The 22,190-nt window shown below is 42.2% G+C and overlaps 1 protein-coding gene across 1 annotated transcript in view; it reads left to right on the top strand.

The window, feature by feature from the left end:
- The window catches only part of morn3 (MORN repeat containing 3), a 72,521-nt gene that overhangs the window by 28,212 nt on the left and 22,119 nt on the right, over positions 1-22,190 (top strand). The window contains exon 4 of the mRNA XM_060843995.1: positions 18,077-18,261. Coding sequence (XP_060699978.1) covers positions 18,077-18,261 — 185 coding nt within the window. The remainder of the gene's footprint in view (positions 1-18,076; positions 18,262-22,190) is intronic.

Below are 22,190 nucleotides of genomic sequence, written 5' to 3'. Positions count from 1 at the left end.
TTTCCAACCATGGCTTATAACTCTGTTACACAGACATCTGTCTGATGCCAAGCATAAATATAATGCAATGCCTTCTTCCACTGGGAACATTGAGAGCTATATGATGTCTCTTCAACATGAGGTTCTTATGCTTATTTGCCAGATGGCAAGTTCACATCTTAGATCTACTAAAGTGGATAGAGATGCGGACTTTAGGGATTTAATCCTGAAAATACAATGCATTCATTGCACCACAAACACATGAATATGTTAAAAGTTAACAATATCACAACAACAGGTTATAGACCAACAGGTTTATTTGGAAGCACTAGCTTTTGGAGCACTGTTCCTTCTTCAGGTAGTCGTGGAGTATAAGATCGTAAAACACAAAATTTATAGCAAAGGTTTACAGTGTGATGCAACTGAAATTATATATTGAAAAAGACCTGGATTGTTTGTTAAGTCTCTCATCTTTTAGAATGACCATGTTGGTTTCAGTTCTTTCATATGTAAATCCCAGAAATTTTTTAAAGTTACATTCTCAAATGAAGTTTAACAATAGGTGCCATGTTGGCTCAGATAATACATTGAAGGTGTGAGGTGCCATGTGTGAGGCTGTCTGTGCCTCAATGTTCAGACTGATTCTATTTCTGAAAAAGGGATTTACAGAATCTTACATGGATTCATACAATTTTTAAGCAAAATAAAATGTAATTCTGCAAGTACAAATTTACCCCACAAACCTTTTTGTGTGTGTGAGCATGTGCGGGGGAAGGAGTATGAGTGTCTGTGAGAGACTGTGTATGTGTGTGAGAGTGAGTGTAAAGGGGTATAAGTCTGTGAGAGGGTCTGTATAGGAGCATATGAGAAAGTTTGTGTGTGTGTGTGTGTGGCCACCCCATGGGTACCAAACTTTGCTATCAGCCTCTGCTCAGCCACTTTGCAATGGTGCCTGTCCTGAAGTCCGCTTTGGAGGACAGTCACCTGAAGGTCTGAGGTCGAATGTCCTGGACCGCTGAAGTGTTCTCCGACTGGGAGGGAACACTCCCGTCCATTGATTGTTGCGCAGTATCCATTCATCTGTTGCTGGAGCCTCTGCTTGGTCTCGTCAATGTATCATTGTCTGCAGCGTATGAGATGGACAGCGTTGGCTGAGTCACAAGAGTACCTGCCATGTAATGGTGGTATCTATGCCAATACTCTGACATGTTTTGCAGTGTCTACCATGACAAGGTTGTATGGTGTTGTCCTGAAAGCCGGGCAGTTTGCTGTGCGCAATGATCTGTTTGAGATTTGGTGGTTGTTTAAAGGTGAGAAGTGGAGGTGTAGGGAAGGTCTTGGTGAGGTGCTCATCCTCATTGATAATGTGTTGTAGGCTGCGAAGAACATTGCGTAGTTTTTTGGCTCCTGGGAAGTACTGAATAACGAAGAATACCCTGTCGGTTGCAGCTCATGTCTGTCTCCTGAGGAGGTCATTACGGTTTCTTGCTGTGCCATGTCGGAACTGGAGGTCGATGAGTTGGACATTGTACCCTGTAGCTATGAGAGTATCCTTGAGTACTTCCAAGTGCCCGTCACGTTCCTCATCTGAACAGATCCTGTGTATGCATAGGGCTTGTCCGTAGGAGATGGCTGTGTTAATGTGTTTCGGGTGGAAGCTGGAGAAGTGTAGCATCAGGAGGTTATCTGTGGGTTTGCAGTAGAGTGAGGTGCTGAGGTCTCATGCATGTGTCCAAGAATGAGACAGGTACTAGGGAGTAGTCCATGGTGAGTTTGATGATGGGATGAAACTCATTGATATCACTGTGTAATTGTTTCAGTAACTCCTCATCATGAGTCCAGAGGAAGAAAATGTCACCAATATACCCGATGTATAGTGTTGGTTGGAGGTCCTGCGTAGAGAAGAAATCTTGTTCTCGTTTGTGCATGAAAATGTTGACATATTAGGGTGCAGATTTGGTCCCCATGGCTGTTCTGTGTGTCTGGATGAAGAACTGGTTGTCAAAGGTGAAAACATTGGGGTTGAGGATAAAGCGGATGAGTTGTAGGACAGTGCTCGGAGAGTGGCATTTGTTGGTGTTGAGTACTGAGGCTGTTGCCTCGATGCCGTTATTGTGGGGGTGCTGATGTAGAGTGCTGAAATGTCCATTGTGACAAGGAATATTCCCGGTTTGACTAGTCTGTGGGTGCTGAGTTTCTGTAAGAAATCTGTAGTGTTGCGACAGATGCTAGGAGTCCCCTGTACAGTGGGTTTCAAGATGCTTCGACATAACCAGAGAGGTTCTCACACAGGTTCCCATTGCCTGATACGATGGGACGACCTAGTGTATTGGCTTTGTGTATCTCCGGAAGGCAGTAGAAGTCGCCTACATGAGAAGTACGTGGGATGATGGTGTGTAGGGAACTCTGAAGGACTGCATCCAAAGTCCTGATCAATGTGTTTAGTTCACGGGTGTGTTCTTTGGTTGGATTGGCCGGTAGTTGCCTGTATCGTTCCTGGTTGTTCTTGCAGTAATTTGTTCTATTCTGAATGATGATGGCTCCTCCTTTATCTCCTGGTTTGATGACAATGCTTGATTGGTTTTGAGAGCATGGATGATGTTGCGTTGTGATCGGGTGATGTTTTGCTCTACCTTGTGGGTGTAGCTGATGAATCTGGCATTTACAGATTTCCTGACAGCTTGAGCATACATGTCAAGCCCAGGGCAGAGGGCCTCCAGTGGGGTGCAAATTGACTCTTTCTTTGATCGCCCCTCTACGGATCCTGTAATGTCTGTTCCAATTCCTTGCTGGGCTCATTGGGATCAATGCTGGCATCTTGAAAGAATTCCCGGAGTCTCATGCGTCTGATGAATACCTCCATGTCTGCTGCAAATCCCATGAGGTCCATTTTGGTGGTGGGGCAGAAATTGAGAGCCCTGCTAAGCACTTCAGTCTCTTCTGGTTGAAGGGTGTGGTCCGATAAATTGACAATCGACTTCCCCGGGGTGATAACTTTTTCCCCTGCGGTGCTAGGGTGGGCTTGGCTACTGCTAGTGGTGATATCAAGTTTTCTGCAGTTTCTTGTTCTTGGTGTGCATGTATGTGGTGTAGCTCAATCGCCTTGCCTGTTTGGCAATGTCTGGTAATTGTACTGCTGTATCCAGTGTGAACATTGAGGCACAGACAGTCTCACACAGGGCACTTCACACCTTCAATGCATTATTTGGGCTGACATGGCACCTATTGTTAAAGTTCACTTGAGAATGTAACTTTAAGAATGTTCTGGGATTTACATATGAAAGAACTGAAATCAATCTGGTCATTCTAAAAGATGAGAGACTTAACAAACAATCCAGGTCTTTTTCAATACATAATTTCAGTTGCATCACATTGTAAACGTTTGCTATAAATTCTGTGTCTTATAATCACCTAGGGAAGGAACAATGCTCCGAAAGCTAGTGCTTCCAAATAAACCTGTTGGACTATAATCTGGTGTTGTGTGATTTTTAATTTTGTATACCCCAGTCCAACACCGGCTCCTCCAAATCATGAATATATTGGAGTGACTGCAGATAAACTACTGGAACATGCTGTGGCTCTGGATGAGCCACTGTAAACTTCTACGAAGATTTGATGCATGGTATTGATCGTTTTGCTGGTAGTCAAAGTGTGTGTGGTCAAATCAGAGAATGCTGATCCTAACTCCTTTTGCTGCTACAGCACATATAGCACCTTCCAGAAATGCGGGTTATTTGCATAACTATATACTCTGTTTTGAACAGGCGATAATTGAATGATTAGAATTTTCAAATGCATTCTTTGGGCAAAGTTTCATGTTGGAGATGGAAATCAGGAGGTGAGACGAATCCATCCATTTGTAATCCTAGCTCTGAGATGAGGTGACCAGTATACAGTAATCAGTTGAATCTTCCTACTACAGTACTTAATCATCTTCCTTATCTTCACACCCTATTGCCCACTATCCACTTCATGAACTCAAAAAGCTCTATTAAACTAGTTGGTAGCCTCTGAATTGTCCATAAAACTCCCTGAGTAAACAAACACTCTTCAGAGCACGTGTATTAACAATAAAACTTGTAAAATCATCAAGAATTAGAAGTATTGATTGGCCAATAAAAATCCCTGAGTAAACAAACAAACTGTTTACTTCAGGCAGTCAGTATTTAGAAGTCTATCGATCTCTCGTCTTTCACGATAGTCCTTTTGGGAGAACAAATTCCAAAGATTCACTGTCCTCTGTGTGAAGAAATTCTTTCTCATATCAATCCTAAATGGTTTGCCCCTTATTCCAAGACTCTGTCTCCTGGTGCTAGATTGTCCCCGGCCTGGGGAAATATCCTTTCTATATCACCCTGCTTAAAACTTCAGGAATTTTTAAAGTTTTAAATGCATTTTTACTCAATGCTTGTAAAATGCATCATTGTTTCTTTGGTTTTCTTTTAAATTTTTTTCTTGCATTCTTTCTTAGTTGTCTCTGTCACTCCTTAACTGTGTTCCATATTTTCCTAAGTATTTTGAAGCAATTATTCTGATCCTTTTTGGGCATCTTCAATTTCAATCAGGCTGTAATTGATTTTTTTTTATCTATGGCATGCTACAACTATCAGCGGTTTCTTTATTAAAAAAAATTAATTAAAAGAACTAATGTTTTTAATAAAAAATCTAAAGATACAGGATACCGCAGTTTGTGTAAGTGTTAAAGACAAGAGTGTCAGGTGCCCTTACATTATCAACCCAATATCGAGGGATTTCTTTCAGATGACAGTTAAACTAAAGATCCCTCTCCTTTCTTAGGTAAATGTGATACTACTCAAAGAAAAGTAAGGCCTTTCTCCTCTTGGTCCTTACCAATATTTATAATTCAGTCAATGTTGGTAAAACGGATTGGTCAATGGGACCTTGCTATGTACAAGTTGCATATTACTTTTGAAGTGTATTCACAGTTGTACTTTTGCTTGTAGAGAGCTCTAGGATATTCTAAATCCCAAAATTTTGAATTGGAATTCTAAAGTTGTGAAAAGTGCTATATAAAGACAAGTCTTTCTTTTTCTTGAAATTCTCTTTCCACTTTATCTTAGCTTAGTCATTCATGTTTTAAATTCCTGATCCAGTTTGAATTTGTTTTTTTAGTTCTAATTTATTCCTTTTCCAATAGAATGTCAAACTTTTTCATATTATGTCTATTGCTCACCCATTTACTTCTACCTTTATTAGCATTAAGCAAATAAGTTCAAGACATCAAAGACCTTGAGTGCAACAGGCAGCGTAAACAGTAGCACTTGGTTGCACAACCTCCAGGAGGTGCCATAGCTCTGAGATAACTTAGAGAAGGTAGCCTTCATGTGCATTGCTGCTCAGATGAGTGCAATTATGCTGATCCTGTGCCTGTATGTGCCAATGTGAGGGTAAAGATTCATGTACTTGTGCCTCCTTCAATTTGCTCTGCTCGATCCTTCTTCCTGTTGCTGCTTTTCTTATTCCTTTAGCCAATGCTGGATTCAACAGCATGATTCCCAAAAGTGGGATGCAAAAAGCAATTTGAGGTCAGAAAAGTGTACAGCTGCTGTATGCATTGAAAAATATCTCAGAATTTAAGCTGAGAGCAGTTAAGTGTCCCTTTTAAATACTGTTAGAAATGGCTCCCTCCTGACTGACACACTCATGGTTTGAAAAGGGTCAAGGAAAAAGCAGTGATGATGCAGGCTTAAGTTCAAGTTAATAATTATTTAGAATTTAGAAGGCAGTTGTCTCTGTCAGACAGGGCGATTTCAATAAGCTGGATATTTAATTTTAGGAATACCTGTAACAAATAACTTGTTGCTATTGGCTTTACATGTACAGACATCCAGTGGTACATTTTACAATGGGGTTGGGTCGATTTTCATGGCTATAGACAAATATTGTGTATTAAATATTGATGAATTGTGTGAGTTCATATGCTGCTATTTTAGAAATTCATACCCAAAATGTACTACAACAATCCACATATGATCATGTGTGAGCGAAATCAATTATGAGTGTTGCCCCCATATTGCTGTGAAACAATAAATGTCCAAGGTGTCATCGAAGAACATGTAGAAATCAACAACCATAAAACAAGCTTATTAGGCAAGATGCAAAAATTATTTTTTTTTCCCCGAGTGGTTTGTACTCTATGGAGAAATAAAAATTAACTGGTTCGATTGACTTGAGGTTTTGTTTTTGCCATACGGCCTGATATTTGAGATGGGGTTAGAGTTGACAGTTTGAGGGACTTGTGTGCTGAGCTGAGTACTGGTGCTGGAAACAATCAGGTTAATCAGGATCAGGCCTTCTGGACAGGTGCTAGTCCCTAGAAATTTACTAGTAGGCAAACATCTCATAATAGTGTTACACTAAACAATTTCACAAAAGATTACAAATTATTACAGTAAAAGTGACCACTGCACTGTCCTTGTGGAGACAAAGGCTTGCCTTCACATTGAGAATAACCTCCATCATGTTGTGTGGCACTATCAACGTGCTAAATGGGACAGAGTCTTTGAATCGATCTTGCAGCTCAAGACTGGGCATCCATAGGGCGCTATGGACCGGCAACAGCAGTGGAACTATACTCTAGCACGATCTGCAACCTCATGGCCTGGCATATCCCCCACTCAACCATTATCATCAAGCCAGGGGATCAACCCTGGTTCAATGGAGAGTGCAGGAGGGCATGTCAGGAGCAGCATCACCTCTTGAAGCTACCAAACAGGATTACCTGCATACCAAATGCCATAAACAGCAAGTGATAAACAAAGCTAAGCAATCCCACAACCAATGGATCGGATCTAAGCTCTGCAGTCCTTCCACATCCAGTTGTGAATGGTGGTGGACAATTAAACAACTCACTGGAGGAGGAGGCTCCACAAATATCCCTATCCTCCATGGTGGATGAGCCCAGAACATCAGTGCAAAAGATAATGCCATTGCATTTGCAACAATCTTCAGTCAGAAGTGCCGAGTCGATGATCCATTTCGGGCTCCTGCAATGGTCCCCAGCATCACATATACCAGTCTCCAGCCAATTTGATTCATGTCCATGTGATATCAAGAAATGGCTGGAGGCACTGGATACTGCAAAGGTAATGGGCCCTGATAACATGCCGCTCCCCAAGCCAAGCTCTTCCAGTAAAGTTACAACACTCGCATCGACCTGACAATGTGGAAAATTGTCCAGGCATGTCCTGTATACAAAAAGCAGGACATATCCAACCCGGCTAATTACCGCCTAATCAGTCTACTCTCCATCACCAGTAAAGTGGCTTATCACCAGTGCTATCAAGCAGCACCTGCTCAGCAATAACCTGCTCAGTGACGCACAGTTTAGGTTTTTCCAGGGTCATTCAGCTCCTGATCTCATTACAGCCTTGGTTCAAACATGAACAAAAGAGTTGAATTCCAGAGATGAGGTGAAAGTGACAGCCCTTGACATCAAGGCCATATTTGACTAAGTATGGCATCAAGGAGCCCTGACAAAACTGGAATCAATGGGTATCAGGGGGCAAACACTCCAGTGGTTAGAGTCATACCTGGCATAAAGGAAGATGGTTGTGATTGTGGTTGGTCAGTCATCTCAGCTTCACGACGCCTCTGCAGAAGTTCCTCAGGGTAGTATCCTAAGCCCAACAATTTTCAGGTGCTTCACCAATGACCTTCCCTCTGTCATAAGGTCTGAAGTGGGGATGTTTACTGATGATTGCAGTGTTCAGCACCATTTGCAACTCCTCGGATACTGAAGCAGTCCGTGTTCAAATGGAACAAGATCTGGACAATATTCAGGATTGGGTTGACAAGTGGTAAGTAACATTTGTGTCACACAAGTGCTAGACAATGACCATTATCAATAAGAGACACTCTAACTACCACCCCTTGACATTCACAGTATTACCATCACTGAATCTCCCACTGTCAACATCCTTGGAGTTACCATTGATCAGAAACTCAACTGGACTCACCACATAAACATAGTGGCTACAAGAGCAGGTCAGATACTAGGGATACTGCGGCAAGTAACTCGCCACTTGACACCCCAAAATCTATCCACCATCTATAAGGCACAAATCAGAAGTGTGCTGGAATACTCCCCAATTGCCTGGATAGGTGCAGCTCCAACAACACTCGAAGCTTGACACCATTCAGGACAAAGCAACTTCCTTGATTGGCACCAGATCTACAAACATTCAATCCCACCACCAGTGCTCAGTAGCAGCAGTGTGTACTATCTACAAGATGCACTGCAGAAATTCACCAAGGATCCTGAGTCAATACCTTCTAAATGCATGACCACTTCCACCTAGAAGGACAAGGGTAGCAGGTATTTGGGAACACCACCACCTGCAAGTTCCCCTCCAAGACATTCACTACCCTGACTTGGAAATATACTACCATTCCTTCACGGTCATTGTGTCAAATTCCTGGGATTCCTTCCTGACTGACATTGTGGGTCAACCCACAGTAAGTGGACTGCAACCAATCAAGAAGGCAGCTCACCACCACCTTCTCAAGGGCAAATAGGGATGGGCTATCAATGCTTGCCAGCCAGTGATGCCCATGTCCCACAAATGAATTTTTAAAAATCTGCTCTTGGAAGTAGAGAATAAATAATTGAGAAAATTTTCAATAGGTAAGGAAGAACCAATATGTTGAAGTACTTCCAATTTAAGTCACTACAACAGCTAGAGCAATAAAGATGGTTTTCTTTTTCACAGAGAAGGCTGATTGGAAATTTAATTGACATTAATACAATTATAAAGGATCTAGAGAGAGTGGTTAGGATGGACTGTTTCCCTTACTTCAGAGGTCAATAAGTAGAGGCATAAATTTCAAGTAATTCAAAAAAGGATCATAGAGAATTGAGAATTATTAACATCCAGAGGGTGGTAGTCATCTGGAACTCACTGTCTGATAGAGAAACATATAGGCAAAACCCTTTTCATATTATGAAAAATATTTGAATGAGGACAAGCAGTTCAATGACCAATAGAGTTACAGCCTGAGATCTGGAAACTAAGATTAAGCTAGAAAGCTCTTTTTCAGGTGCAATAAATGTAATCAACTGAATGGCTATCTTTCTGTGGTTCCTTTCTTGTCTTTTTATTAAACAAAATATTCCAAGTAACTGAAGATATGGGCAAAAACAACATTTTCTCATTAGGCAAGGGTTGGCAAGTTTAAACTAAAATATTGTGGAAATCTGGAAAAAAATATCAAATTATGCAAAATACTCAACAGTTTTGGTAACATCTGTATATATATATAGAGAGAGAGAGACAGACAGACAGTGAGTGCTAATGGGCTGAATTACTAGAAATTGTTAAGATTCATGCATGGGTTTTCTCTGTGAACCCTAGTGAGATTTCTTACGTTGGACTCTGAAACCTGCCTCATTAGCTGTGTGTCATACCTCCATGGTGCCCCACGCATCCTAACTTCTCTGCCAGTAAGGCAGAAGCACTTGCCACAACTGGGATCTCCTGATGCTGGCACCACTTTTAAGTCCATCTGTGCACCAGGCTATGTGCTGCCAGGTAGGAATTTCCATTCACTGTGCACAGAATGGAAGGGGGAACTGAGAAAAAAAACTTAAGGGAACATAAGAGACATGGCTGACAATTCATTGCAAATCCAAGTGTTTATCACTCCCAGAGTAACCATGACCTCCAATGCACTGTTGTCTCCTCCACCCTAGTTTATTGTTGTTCCCCTTCATGTTGTTCCCTTTGTATCGCAAAATGCTGCCTCCAATCTACAGAATTGAGTTTGCCAACTTCCTTACCAAGAAGTGGCCCCAGAGAAAGCCTCCACTCCTTGAATTTGATTGAGTTGACATCCAGGACTGACTAGAACTGCTTTTGAAGATGGAGGAAGGATCTCCTCTGACTTTCTTGTCAGTAATTATCATTGCCTAGTTCTATCCGTCGGATGAGAGAATGGGAAACCACAAATAAATAAATTCATAGAGTCATAAAAGTGCTGAGCACAGAAACAGACTCTTTGGTTCAACTTGTCCGGATGCCTTTAAAATGTTGTAATTGTACCACCACTTCCTCTGCCAACTCATTCCATACATGCACCATCCTCTGTATGAAGATGTTGCTCCTTTGGTCCCTTTTAAATCTTTCCTCTCTCACCTTAAACCTATGCCCTCTAGCTTTGGACTCCCTTACCCCGGGGAAAAGACTTTGTCTATTTACCCTATGCATACCCGTCATGAATTTATAAACCTCTATAAGGTTACCCCTCAGCCTCTGACACTCTGTGGAAAATTGCCCCAGCCTATTCAGCCTCTCCTTATAACCCAAACCCTTGAACCCTGGCAACATCCTTGTATATCTTTTCTGAATCCTTTCAAGTTTCACAACATCCTTCCTTTAGTAAGGAGACCAGAACTGAATGCAATATTCCAAAATTGGCCTAACCAATGTCCTGTACAGCCGCAACATGACCTCCCAACTCCTGTACTCTGACCAATAAAGGCAAGCTTCTCAAATGCCTTCTTCACTACCCTATTTACCTGCAACTCTACTTTCAAGGAACTAGGTCTCTTTGTTCAGCAACACTCCCAGGACCTTACCATTAAGTGTATAATTGTGCTCGGATTTGTTTTTCCAAAATGCAGCACTCCACATTTATCTAAACTCCATCTGCCACTCCTTGGCCCATTTGATCAAGACCCCATTGTAATCTGAGGTAATTTTCTTCACTGTCCACCATACCTCCAATTTTGGTGTCATCTGCAAACTTGCTAACTATACCTCCTATGTTCACATGCTAAATGAGGTGAGATAAAGTAATAATGCCATGCTAATACATGCAAATAGCCCTCTCCCTGCTCACTTGCAATATTCTTATCTGACCATTCAAACTTGGTTGGAGAATGGACTTTTTCTTGCTCAATGCCAAGACAAGAATCTGATTTCTAAAGATTTCATCCTATTTTTCAACTAACTCATGAATGCTCTCATCATTCGTGGGTTCCACCTATTATTTCAGGTTAATGACATTTCAACAAAAAGGAAATGGACTGGTAAAGAGTCTTACAGTTACGAGTCATCTATTATTACAAAGATCTGCAATACATATAGTCTCTATCTGACATGATAAATGGCTTAATAATTCTATTCTAATATAGCATTGGACAAATTGCTATTCAACTTATAAGTTCATAAGATATCGGAGCAGAATTAGGCCATTCAGCCCATCGATTCTGCTCTGCCATTCGATCATGGCTGATATGGCCCTCACCCCCATTTTCCTGCCTTCTCCAGATATCCCTTTAATCCATTACCAATTAAAAATCTGTCTAACTTCTCCTTTAAATGTACTCTGTGTCCCAGCAGCTATTGCACTTTGGGGTCGCAACATCCAAAGATTAACAACCCTTTGGGAGAAGTAGTTTCTCCTCAACTCTGTTTTAAATTTAGAACATAGAACATAGAACAATACAGCACAGAACAGGCCCTTCGGCCCACGATGTTGTGCCGAACATCTATCCTAGATTAAGCACCCATCCATGTACCTATCCAATTGCCGCTTAAAGGTCGCCAATGATTCTGACTCTACCACTCCCACGGGCAGCACATTCCATGCCCCCACCACTCTCTGGGTAAAGAACCCACCCCTGACATCTCCTCTATACCTTCCACCCTTCACCTTAAATTTATGTCCCCTTGTAACACTCTGTTGTACCCGGGGAAAAAGTTTCTGACTGTCTACTCTATCTATTCCTCTGATCATCTTATAAACCTCTATCAAGTCACCCCTCATCCTTCGCCGTTCCAACGAGAAAAGGCCGAGAACTCTCGGCCTATCCTCGTACAACCTATTCTCCATTCCAGGCAACATCCTGGTAAATCTTCTCTGCACCCTCTCCAAAGTGAGGCGACCAGAACTGCACACAGTACTCCAAATGTGGCCTAACCAAAGTCCTGTACAGCTGCAACATCACTTCACGACTCTTGAATTCAATCCCTCTGCTAATGAACGCTAATACACCACAGGCCTTCTTACAAGCTCTATCCACCTGAATGGCAACTTTCAAAGATCTACGTACATAGACCCCAAGATCCCTCTGTTCCTCCACCTGACTAAGAACCCTACCGTTAACCCTGTATTCCGCATTCTTATTTGTTCTTCCAAAATGGACAACCTCACTTGGCAGGGTTGAACTCCATCTGCCACTCCTCAGCCCAGCTCTGCATCATATCTAAGTCCCTTTGCAGCCGACAACAGCCCTCCTCACTGTCCACAACTCCACCAATCGTCGTATCATCTGCAAATTTACTGACCCACCCTTCGACTCCCTCATCCAAGTCATTAATAAAAATTACAAACAGCAGAGGACCCAGAACTGATCCCTGCGGAACTCCACTTGTAACTGGGCTCCAGGCTGAATATTTACCATTTACCACCACTCTCTGACTTCGACCGGTTAGCCAGTTTTCTATCCAATTGGCCAAATTTCCCTCTATCCCATGCCTCCTGACTTTCCGCATAAGCCTACCATGGGGAACCTTATCAAATGCCTTACTAAAATCCATGTACACTACATCCACTGCTCTACCCTCATCCACATGCTTGGTCACCTCCTCAAAGAATTCAGTAAGACTTGTAAGGCAAGACCTACCCTTCACAAATCCGTGCTGGCTGTCCCTAATCAAGCAGTGTCTTTCCAGATACTCATAAATCCTAACCCTCAGTACCCTTTCCATTACTTTGCCTACCACAGAAGTAAGACTAACTGGCCTGTAATTCCCAGGGTTATCCCTATTCCCTTTTTTGAACAGGGGCACAACATTCGCTACTCTCCAGTCCCCTGGTACCACCCCCGTTGACAGTGAAGACGAAAAGATCATTGCCAACGGTACTGCAATTTCCTCTCTTGCTTCCCACGTAATCCTAGGATATATCCCGTCAGGCCCGGGGGACTTGTCTATCCTCAAGTTGTTCAAAATGTCCAACACATCTTCCTTCCTAACAAGTATCTCTTCTAGCTTACCAGTCCGTTTCACACTCTCCTCTTCAACAATATGGTCCCTCTCGTTCGTAAATACTGAAGAAAAGTACTCATTCAAGATCTCTCCTATCTCTTCCGACTCAATACACAATCTCCCACTACTGTCCTTGATCGGACCTACCCTCGTTCTCGTCATTCTCATGTTTCTCACATACGCATAAAATGCCTTGGGGTTATCCTTGATCCTATCCGCCAAGGATTTTTCATGCCCTCTCTTAGCTCTCCTAATCCCTTTCTTCAGGTCCCTTCTGGCTATCCTGTATCCCTCCACTGCTCTGTCTGAACCCTGTTTCCTCAACCTTATGTAAGCCTCCTTCTTCCTCTTTACTAGACATTCAACCTCCCTCGTCAACCAAGGCTCCCTCACACAACCATTTCTTTCCTGCCTGATAGGTACATACATATCAAGGACACGTCGTATCTGCTCCTTGAAAAGGTTCCACATTTCCACCACATCCTTCCCTGACAGCCTATGCTCCCAACTTATGCTCCTCAAATCCTGTCTTACAGCATCATAATTTCCCTTCCCCCAGTTGTAAAATCTACTCTGTTGTGCGCACCTATCTCTCTCCATAACCAAGGTGAAAGTCACAGAATTGTGGTCACCATCACCAAAATGTTCACCCACTAACAAGCCCATCACTTGTCCCGGTTCATTACCGAGTACCAAATCCAATATGGCCTCCCCTCTGGTTGGAGGATCTACATACTGAGTTAGAAAAGCTTCCTGGACACACTGCACAAACACCGCCCCATCCAATCTACTTGATCTAAAGAGCTTCCAATCAATATTTGGGAAGTTGAAGTCGCCCATGACTACGACCCTGTGGCTTCTGCACCTTTCCAAAATCTGTTTCCCAATCTGTTTCTCCACATCTCTGCTGCTATTGGGGGGCCTATAGTAAACACCCAACAAGGTGACTGCACCTTTCCTATTTCTGACTTCAGCCCATACTACCTCCAAAGGCAGATCCCCCTCAAACTTCCTTTCTGCAGCCGTTATACCATTTCGAATTAGCAATGCCACCCCTCCTCCTTTTTTACCACCCTCCCTAATCTTACTGAAACATCTGTAACCAGGGACCTCCAACAACCATTCCTGTCCCTCATCTATCCACGTTTCCGTGATGGCCACAACATCGTAGTCCCAGGTACCGATCCACGCCTTAAGTTCACCCACCTTATTTCTGATACTCCTTGCGTTGAAGTATACGCACTTAAGCCCATCTCTGTGTCCGCAAGTATTCCCTGTCAGTGCTACCTTCTCCACAGCCTCCCTACATTCTTGGACATCCTGACAAACAGCTAGCTTACTTGCTGGACTATAAGTCCGGATCCCATCCCCCTGCCAAATTTGTTTAAACCCCCCCGAAGAGTGCTAGCAAACCTACCCCCCAGGATATTGGTGCCCTTCTGGTTCAGGTGCAACCCGTTTGTACAGGTCCCACCTTCCCCAGAATGCAGTCCAATTATCCAAATACCTGAAGCCGTCCCTCCTACACCATCCTTGCAGCCACGTGTTCAACTGCACTCTCTCCCTATTCCTTGCCTCACTGTCACGTGGCACCGGCAACAACCCAGAGATGACGACTCTGTCTGTCCTAGCTTTTAGCTTCCAGCCTAACTCCCTGAGCTCTTGAATGACCTCCCCACCCCTCTTCCTACCTATGTCGTTGGTGCCAATGTGTACCACGACTTCTGGCTGCACACCCTCCCCCTTAAGGATTCTGAAGACACGGTCCGAGACGTCTCGGACCCTGGCACCCAGGAGGCAACAAACCATCCGAGAGTCTCGCCCATGTCCACAGAACCGCCTGTCCGTCCCTCTAACTAGACAGTCTGCTATAACTAGCGCTCTTCTCCTCTCCCCCTTTCCCTCACGCCACAGACCCCATCACTGCAGCTTACACCTGCAAGGCTGTCCCCCCCAACAGTTTCCAAAGCTGTATACTTATTGTTTAGGGGAACGACCACAGGGGAACCCTGCACTGCCTGCTTCTTCCCCTTCCCACCTCTAACTGTTACCCAGCTACCTCTGTTCTCCGGCGTAACTATGTCCCTGTAGCTTCTATCAATCACCCTCTCAGCCTCTCCAATAATCCCCAGTTCAACCAACTCCAGTTCCAGTTCCCTAACTCGTTCGGTGAGGAGCAGGATCTGACTGCATTTCCTGCAGACAAAGTCGGCAGGAGTATCGGTGGTCACCCCTACCTCAAACATCCTGCAGGAGGAACATTCCACTGCCTGCGCTGCCATGACTGTACACTTTGTCTCCAAAACAAGAACACTGAGTCAATAACACTGAGTCGCTTACCTGTGGACTTTAAAGTTAGGTTAGAGGAGGAGGATGGGAGGGAGGCCCTACGAAGTATGGCCTGGGGTCTAGAACACATCCACTCAAATACCAATCACTTACCTTCCCGACCAGCTCTGCACTCCAACCTCACTTCCGCCCAGCTCGCGCCGCTCTCTGCGGTGAAAAGACCGTTTGCGTCGAGGTAAGTTCTTTAAATACCAATCGCTTACCTTCCCGACCAGCTCTGTGATCCAACCTCACTTCCGCCCAGCTTGCGCCGCTCTCCGCAGTGAAAATTTGCTCCCCCTTATCCTAAGACTCTGACCTCCCGTCCTAAAATATCCCACAAGAGAAAGCATTTGCTTCTTATTTCCTCATTGCAATTTACTGTCCGGCCTATTTTTGTGTCGTCTGGAAATTTGGCATTAGATCCTTCTATCCTTGTATCTAAGCCATCAGTGTAGATTGTAAATAGCCGGAATCCGAGAACTGAACCCTTTGGCATTGTTCTCATTAGATCTTGCCATCCAGAAAAAAAAATTGATCGCAAATCTGTCTTCTATCCATCAGCCAGTCATCTATCCAAGCTAATGAATTACCGCGAATCCCATATGGTATAACCTTTTGTCTGGCACCTTATCAAATGCCTTCCGGAAGTCCAGATATATTACAACTTCAAAACCCCCATTATCCACTTTCCTTGTTACAACTTTGAAAAACTCTAACAAATTAGTCAAACATAATTTTGCCTTCATAAAACCATGCTGACTGTGATGGATAGTGTTGTGACTTTCCAAATGTCCTGATATTTCTTCCTGGGTAATTGATTATAACATTTTCCTAACGACAGAGGTTAAGCTAACCGGTCTGTAATTTCCCACATTTTGCCTCCTTCCCTTTTTGAATAAGCATTAGCATTTTTCCAATTCGCTGTAACCTTTCCCATGTCCGGGGAATTTTGGAATATTGTAATCAATGGATCCAGTATCTCCACTGCCACTTTCTTTAATACTTTAATACCCTCGGATGTAGGCCCTCGGGCCTGGGGGACTTGTCTGCCCTCAATCTTAATAGTTTGCTGAATACCTTTTCCCAATCGATGTTGATTATTCTATGTTCTACCTTCTCTATTGTCTTTGACTTGCCTGTTCCAATAGGAATGGTACTGTTGTCCTCCACCATGAAAACTGAGGCAAAGTATTGATTTAGCCATCTCCATATTCCCCACTATAAACTCTCTGCTTTCATCTTCCAAGGGACCAACATTCACCTTAGTGACTCTCTTCCCTTTTATATGCCATTAGAAGCTTTTGCTATCCTTTTTGCTATATTGTGGTAGTTTTCTTTTGTAATTTATCTTACCTCTTATTTTTTTTAGTATCCCTTTGTTTATGTTTGAAAGTTTCCCAATCTTCCAGCCTTTCACTGGCCTTTGGCATATGGTATACCTTAGCTTTTGACTTTATATTGTCCTTGACCTCATTGTTTAGCCATGGATGTTTTTTTAAATTTTGAATTCTATCATAAAATGGTCACTACTCCCTAGAGAATTCTTAACTATGATTTCATCAATTAATCTCTCCTCATTACACAATACCAAATCCAGAGTAGCCTGTTCCCTGGTTGATTCCACAACAGACTGCTCCAACAGACAATCTCTAATACAGTTAATGAACTCAGGCTACCCTTGCCAATTTAATTCTTCCAATTCATGTGCATATCAAAATCACTCATGATTATTGCTATACCTTTCTTGCAAGCCTCTAATATTTCCTGGCTTATACTGTGCCCCACTGTGGAACAACTGTTTGGGGACCTCAATGTTATCCCTACCAAATACTACTTCCCTTTGCTACAGCAGGACAGTCATTATCAAGAAACATAATTTAAATCTCACTTCATGAAAAGAATAATGGTGGAGAAAGTCTTTCATTTTGCTTTATTTGTGATTTGCTAGCTAAAAATAGACATTGAACTTACAATTATTTGCACCAACTATTAATACATGCCTATGTGTAAGGAGGGTTGAGAATGTGGTGCTGGAAAAGCACAGCCGGTCAGGCAGTGTCTGAGGAGTAGGGGAAATCGACGTTTTGGGCAAGCCTCAAACTTGGCACCGCCCTCTTGACCCATCCATCGCCTTTCCCATCTATCCGCTGCGTCCTCCTCTCTGACCAATCACCTTCTCCTATTTATCTCTCAGTTCCCCCCGGCCCACAAGCGTCACTCCTGAAGGGCTTACGCTCGAAATGTCGGTTCTCCTGCTTCTTGACCGGTTGTGCTTTTCCAGCACCACACTCTTGACTCTGATCTTCAGTATTTGCAGTCCTCACTTTCTCCAATGTGTGTGAGGAGGATATGCTTACACTGTGGTCTGATTAGATTAAATAGAGTTTATACTTTGATTACCATCTTAAATATATTTACTATTGAATCCTTTATACAAGCAATCAGTTTGGGAAGAATCTCCATATATTAATATGGTTTTATGATTCACATGCCACAGAGAATTACTTTTAGTTTTGGAAATTACATTTTTATCTTTATACAAAAAAAGATAAAAATTGAGTTTGAGAAACTGGTAAACACCCTTAAGATAATTATAATTTGAAGTTTACTTCAAATAGTTTGAGATGAAAGCATATAAACAACAGTAGAATTCAGATTTACTATTTTAAAATAGTCAGGATCCAAAATGGTGGATTAGTTATTTGTAGGTATTACTGATTTGTACATCAGTTAATAGTTATGTCTTTATTCAGCCAATGAAAATCGCTATGAAGGCTTGTGGAAAAATGGAAAGAAACATGGAACCGGAAAGTTTTTCTTCTTTGAGAAAGGTCAGATGTATGAAGGTGTGTGGGTTGACGACATTCCGAAGTGTGGAAAAATGATTGACTTTGGTCGAGAAGGTGCAATTAATCCTACTTCCTATCCAATACCTCAGGTACTTAAATTTTATTATGCTTATAAGCCAGGCCATTATACAACTTTTGCATAATTTATTTACAATTAAAATGAAAAAGGCCATTTAATACATTGTATTTTTTTCTTTCTGATGGATCATGCACAATTTGTAATATTGTAGGTGTACTGTAAATTAAACTTATAAGGGAAGATGACTTACCACTAGATATGTGCATGTGTATCTGTTTATAAATTCCGGTATCATATAAATCTACTTAATTAGGATATATTTTCTTTTGTTTTGTGTGTGCGGATATCATGTTTATCCCCATCAATGTTAGAATATGAAAAAAAATCTCTATATAGGTGCTGTGGTAGAACGTAAGAAATAGGTGCAGGATGAGGCAATTCAGCCCCTCAAGCCTGCTCCATTATTCAATGTGATCATGGCTGATCTCATGCAGCATCAAGTCCACTTTCCAGCTCACTCTCTTTATAACCCTTCAACCCAGTACTAATTAAAAATCTATCTTCCCCCTCCTTAAATTTACTGAACATCCCAGCATTCACTATATTCTGGGGTAGTGAATTCTACAAATTCACAACCCTTTGACAAAAGTAATTTCTACACATTTCTGTTTTAAATCTGTCAGCCTTCATCCGCTTGCTACATCTTCTAAGAACACAAGTGAATTAATTAAATATGGTTTATCTTGACTTCCTAAATGCCATGTCATTGTTCAAATCTACGATTAAAGAAGTAATTTCCTACCGACATATGTTAAACTAACTGGTCTGTAGTTTCCTAGTTTTTGTCTCTCTCGCTTTTTTGAATAAAGGGGTTAAATTTGCATTTTTCCAATCCATTGGAACCTTTCCCACATCCAGGGAATTTTGGAATATTATATCTAATGGATCACTTCCTTTCAGACCCTTGAATATAGGTCATCAGTCCCTGGCAACTTGTCTGCCTTAAATCCCAATGCTCAGTACTTTTTCCCTATAATGACGATGACGAACAGAGATGACTTTCTGGTCAAGACAGTGGCCAAGTAGCAGCACAGCGATTGGACTCCTGGATCTCTTTCTGTTTTTAATTTTGTTTATCTTTCTTTTTCTGCCTTTTAAAAAGAACTTTAACCGTACTTACCTTCTTGTGGAGCGCTTGGACAGCATTGAGGTATTCAGCACTTTTGGGGGCAAAGTTTGTTCTGGTGGGGATTTGAGGGAATTGTGATTGAGCTCTCCAGCAGTGGTGGTGGGAGGTGAGATTGTGTTCTTAGTGGTGGCAGAGGGAGATACGTTTGGGCCCAGTGCAGGACCCAGCAACTTCAGTGGCGGCTGCATTTCTGAGCTCAGTCCAGTGCGGACTCATGCAGGGCCAAATGGCGACTTGGTTCCAGCAGCAGCGGTGCAGCGGAGGGATTTTAGTTTGGCTGACAGCTTCGTGCTGCTGATGGTCTTAGCATCAGGGCGGAACAGCATGGATCCAGGACCATGGCTGAGCACTTGGCCGTGTTGAACATTTAACTTTATTTTTCTACTCTTATACTCTATGTATGGTTTATTTCTGTGTTTTAAGATGGCTCCAGACAGTGGCAACATTATACACCACTTTTTAAAGTATTTGTAACAAATACATGTAACAATAAATAAAGCAATAAATCAATGGCTGAGCACTTGGCCTTGTTGAACATTTAACTTTATTTTTCTACTCTTATACTCTATGTATGGTTTATTTCTGTGTTTTAAGATGGCTCCAGACAGTGGCAACATTATACACCACTTTTCAAAGTATTTGTAACAAATACATGTAACAATAAATAAAGCAATAAATCAATGATTGTCTAAGTTCCTCCCTTTCCATAACCTTTGCATTACATGTTATGACTGGGATGGTACTAGTGTCCTCCACTGAAATGAGATATTGATTTAGCAACTCTGCCATTTCTGTATTCCCCAATATTAACAACCCAGTCTCATCCTCCATGGGATCAACATTCACTTTAGCTACTTTGTTTCCTTTTATATGCTTACCGAAGCTTTCGCTATCTGAGTTTACAGACCGATTAGCTTAACCTCGGTCATGGAATCCATTGTGAAGGGTGAGATTTCTCGATACTTTGAAATGTATGGTAAAATAGGGCAAAGTCAGCATGGTTTCATCAAAGGGGAGGTCATGCCTGACAAATCTGCTAGAATGCTGAAAGCAGCATTGAGCAGGTTCAACCCAGGAGAGCCAATGCATGTTATCTACCTGGACTTCAAGAAGGCCTTTGACTAGGTGCCGCACAGGAGGCCATGGTGTTAGAAGCGAGATGCTAGCTTGGATAGAAACTTGGTTGTCTGGCAGAAAGTGGGGATGAAAAGGCCCTTCTCAGGATGTCAGAAGGTGATAAGTGGTGTTCCACAAAGCTGTGTTGAGACCACAACTTCTCACTTTATACAATTAATGATCTAGATGAAGGAACTGAGGGCATTTGGCTAAGTTTGCAGATGATACAAAGATAGGTAGAGGGACAGGTAGCATCAAGGAGGCAGGGTGGCTGCAGAAAGATTTGGACAAGTTAGGAGAGTGGGCAAAGAAGTGGCATATAGAGTACAAGGTGGGAAAGTGTGAGGTCACGCACTTTGGTAGGAAGAATAGAGGCATGGACTATTTTCTAAATGGGGCGAAAATTCAGAAGTCCGAAGTTGAAAGAGACTTGGGAATTCTAGTTAAGGATTCTCTCAAGATAAACTTGCAGGTTAAGTCAGTGGTTAGGAAGGCAAATGCATTGATGGCATTTATTTTGAGAGGACTCAGAATATAAAAAGCAGGGATGTACTTCTGAGGCTCTATAAGGTTCTGGTCAGACCACATTTGGAGGATTGTGCATAGTTTTGGGCGCCATATCTCAGGAAGGATGTACCAGCCCGGGAGAATATTCAATGGAGGTTCAAGAATAGTCCCAGGAATGAAAAGCTTAACATGTAAGGATCATTTGAGGACTCTGGATTTACACTCAATGGAGTTTAAAAGGCTAAGGGGCGGGGTGGGGGTGAGGGATCTAATTGAAACATATAGAATACTGAATGTCCTGGACAGAGTAGATGTTGGGAAGATATTTGCATTGGTAGGAGAAACTCAGACCTGAGGGCACAGCCTTAGAGTAAAGGGAAGATCCTTTAGAATGGATCTATGGAGAAACTTCTTCAGCTAGAGAGTGGTGAATCTATGGAATTCATTGCCACAGAGGGCTGTGGAGGCCAGACCGTTGAGTATATTTAAGACAGATAGATAGATTCTTGAGTATCAAGGGGATCAAGGGTGACAGGAAGAAAATGGGATTGAAAAAATTATCAGCCATGATTGAATAGTGGAGCAGACCCAATGGGCTGAATGGCATAATTTCTGTTCCTATGTCTTATGGTCTTTATATTGTGTTAGTTTTCTTTCATAATTTATCTTTGCTCTTTTTATGACTGTTTTAGTAAGCCTTTGTTGATCTGTAAAAGTTTCCCAGCCTTCCAACTGCAATTTGCTTTTGCAATATGATATGCCTTAGTTCTTTAATTTTTTTGCATTGCAACATTGATGTTTCTCCTGCTCTAACAATCTTTCTTTCTTTCTGGAATATATTTTAAATTTGGATCAATAGACTATTTGCTTCAACATCTGCCACATATAATCAATTGTCCTACCTTTTAGTCTTCCTGCGCTGTCCTCGAGGGTCAGATCAGAGCTCATGCATATATAATTAGCTTTGTTTAACTCTAAAACACTAATGCAGGACTTCAGTTTCTTGACCGCCAACTGGATTTGAAATTCCAGCATGCTGTGCTCACTCTTCCCAAGAGGATCCTTTACTATGATATCATTCTTTAATCTCATCCCATTACACAATACCAAATCCAGGATCGTCTGCTCTCTACTTGGTTCCCCAACATATTAGGTTAGCACTGCTGCCTCACAGCCCCAGGGGCATG

The sequence above is a fragment of the Hemiscyllium ocellatum genome, chromosome 24 (assembly GCF_020745735.1).
Source record: "Hemiscyllium ocellatum isolate sHemOce1 chromosome 24, sHemOce1.pat.X.cur, whole genome shotgun sequence".
NCBI classification, from domain to species: domain Eukaryota; kingdom Metazoa; phylum Chordata; class Chondrichthyes; order Orectolobiformes; family Hemiscylliidae; genus Hemiscyllium; species Hemiscyllium ocellatum.
The sequence above is the reverse complement of the archived record's forward strand: the minus strand, read 5'-3'. Positions and strand labels throughout refer to the sequence as shown.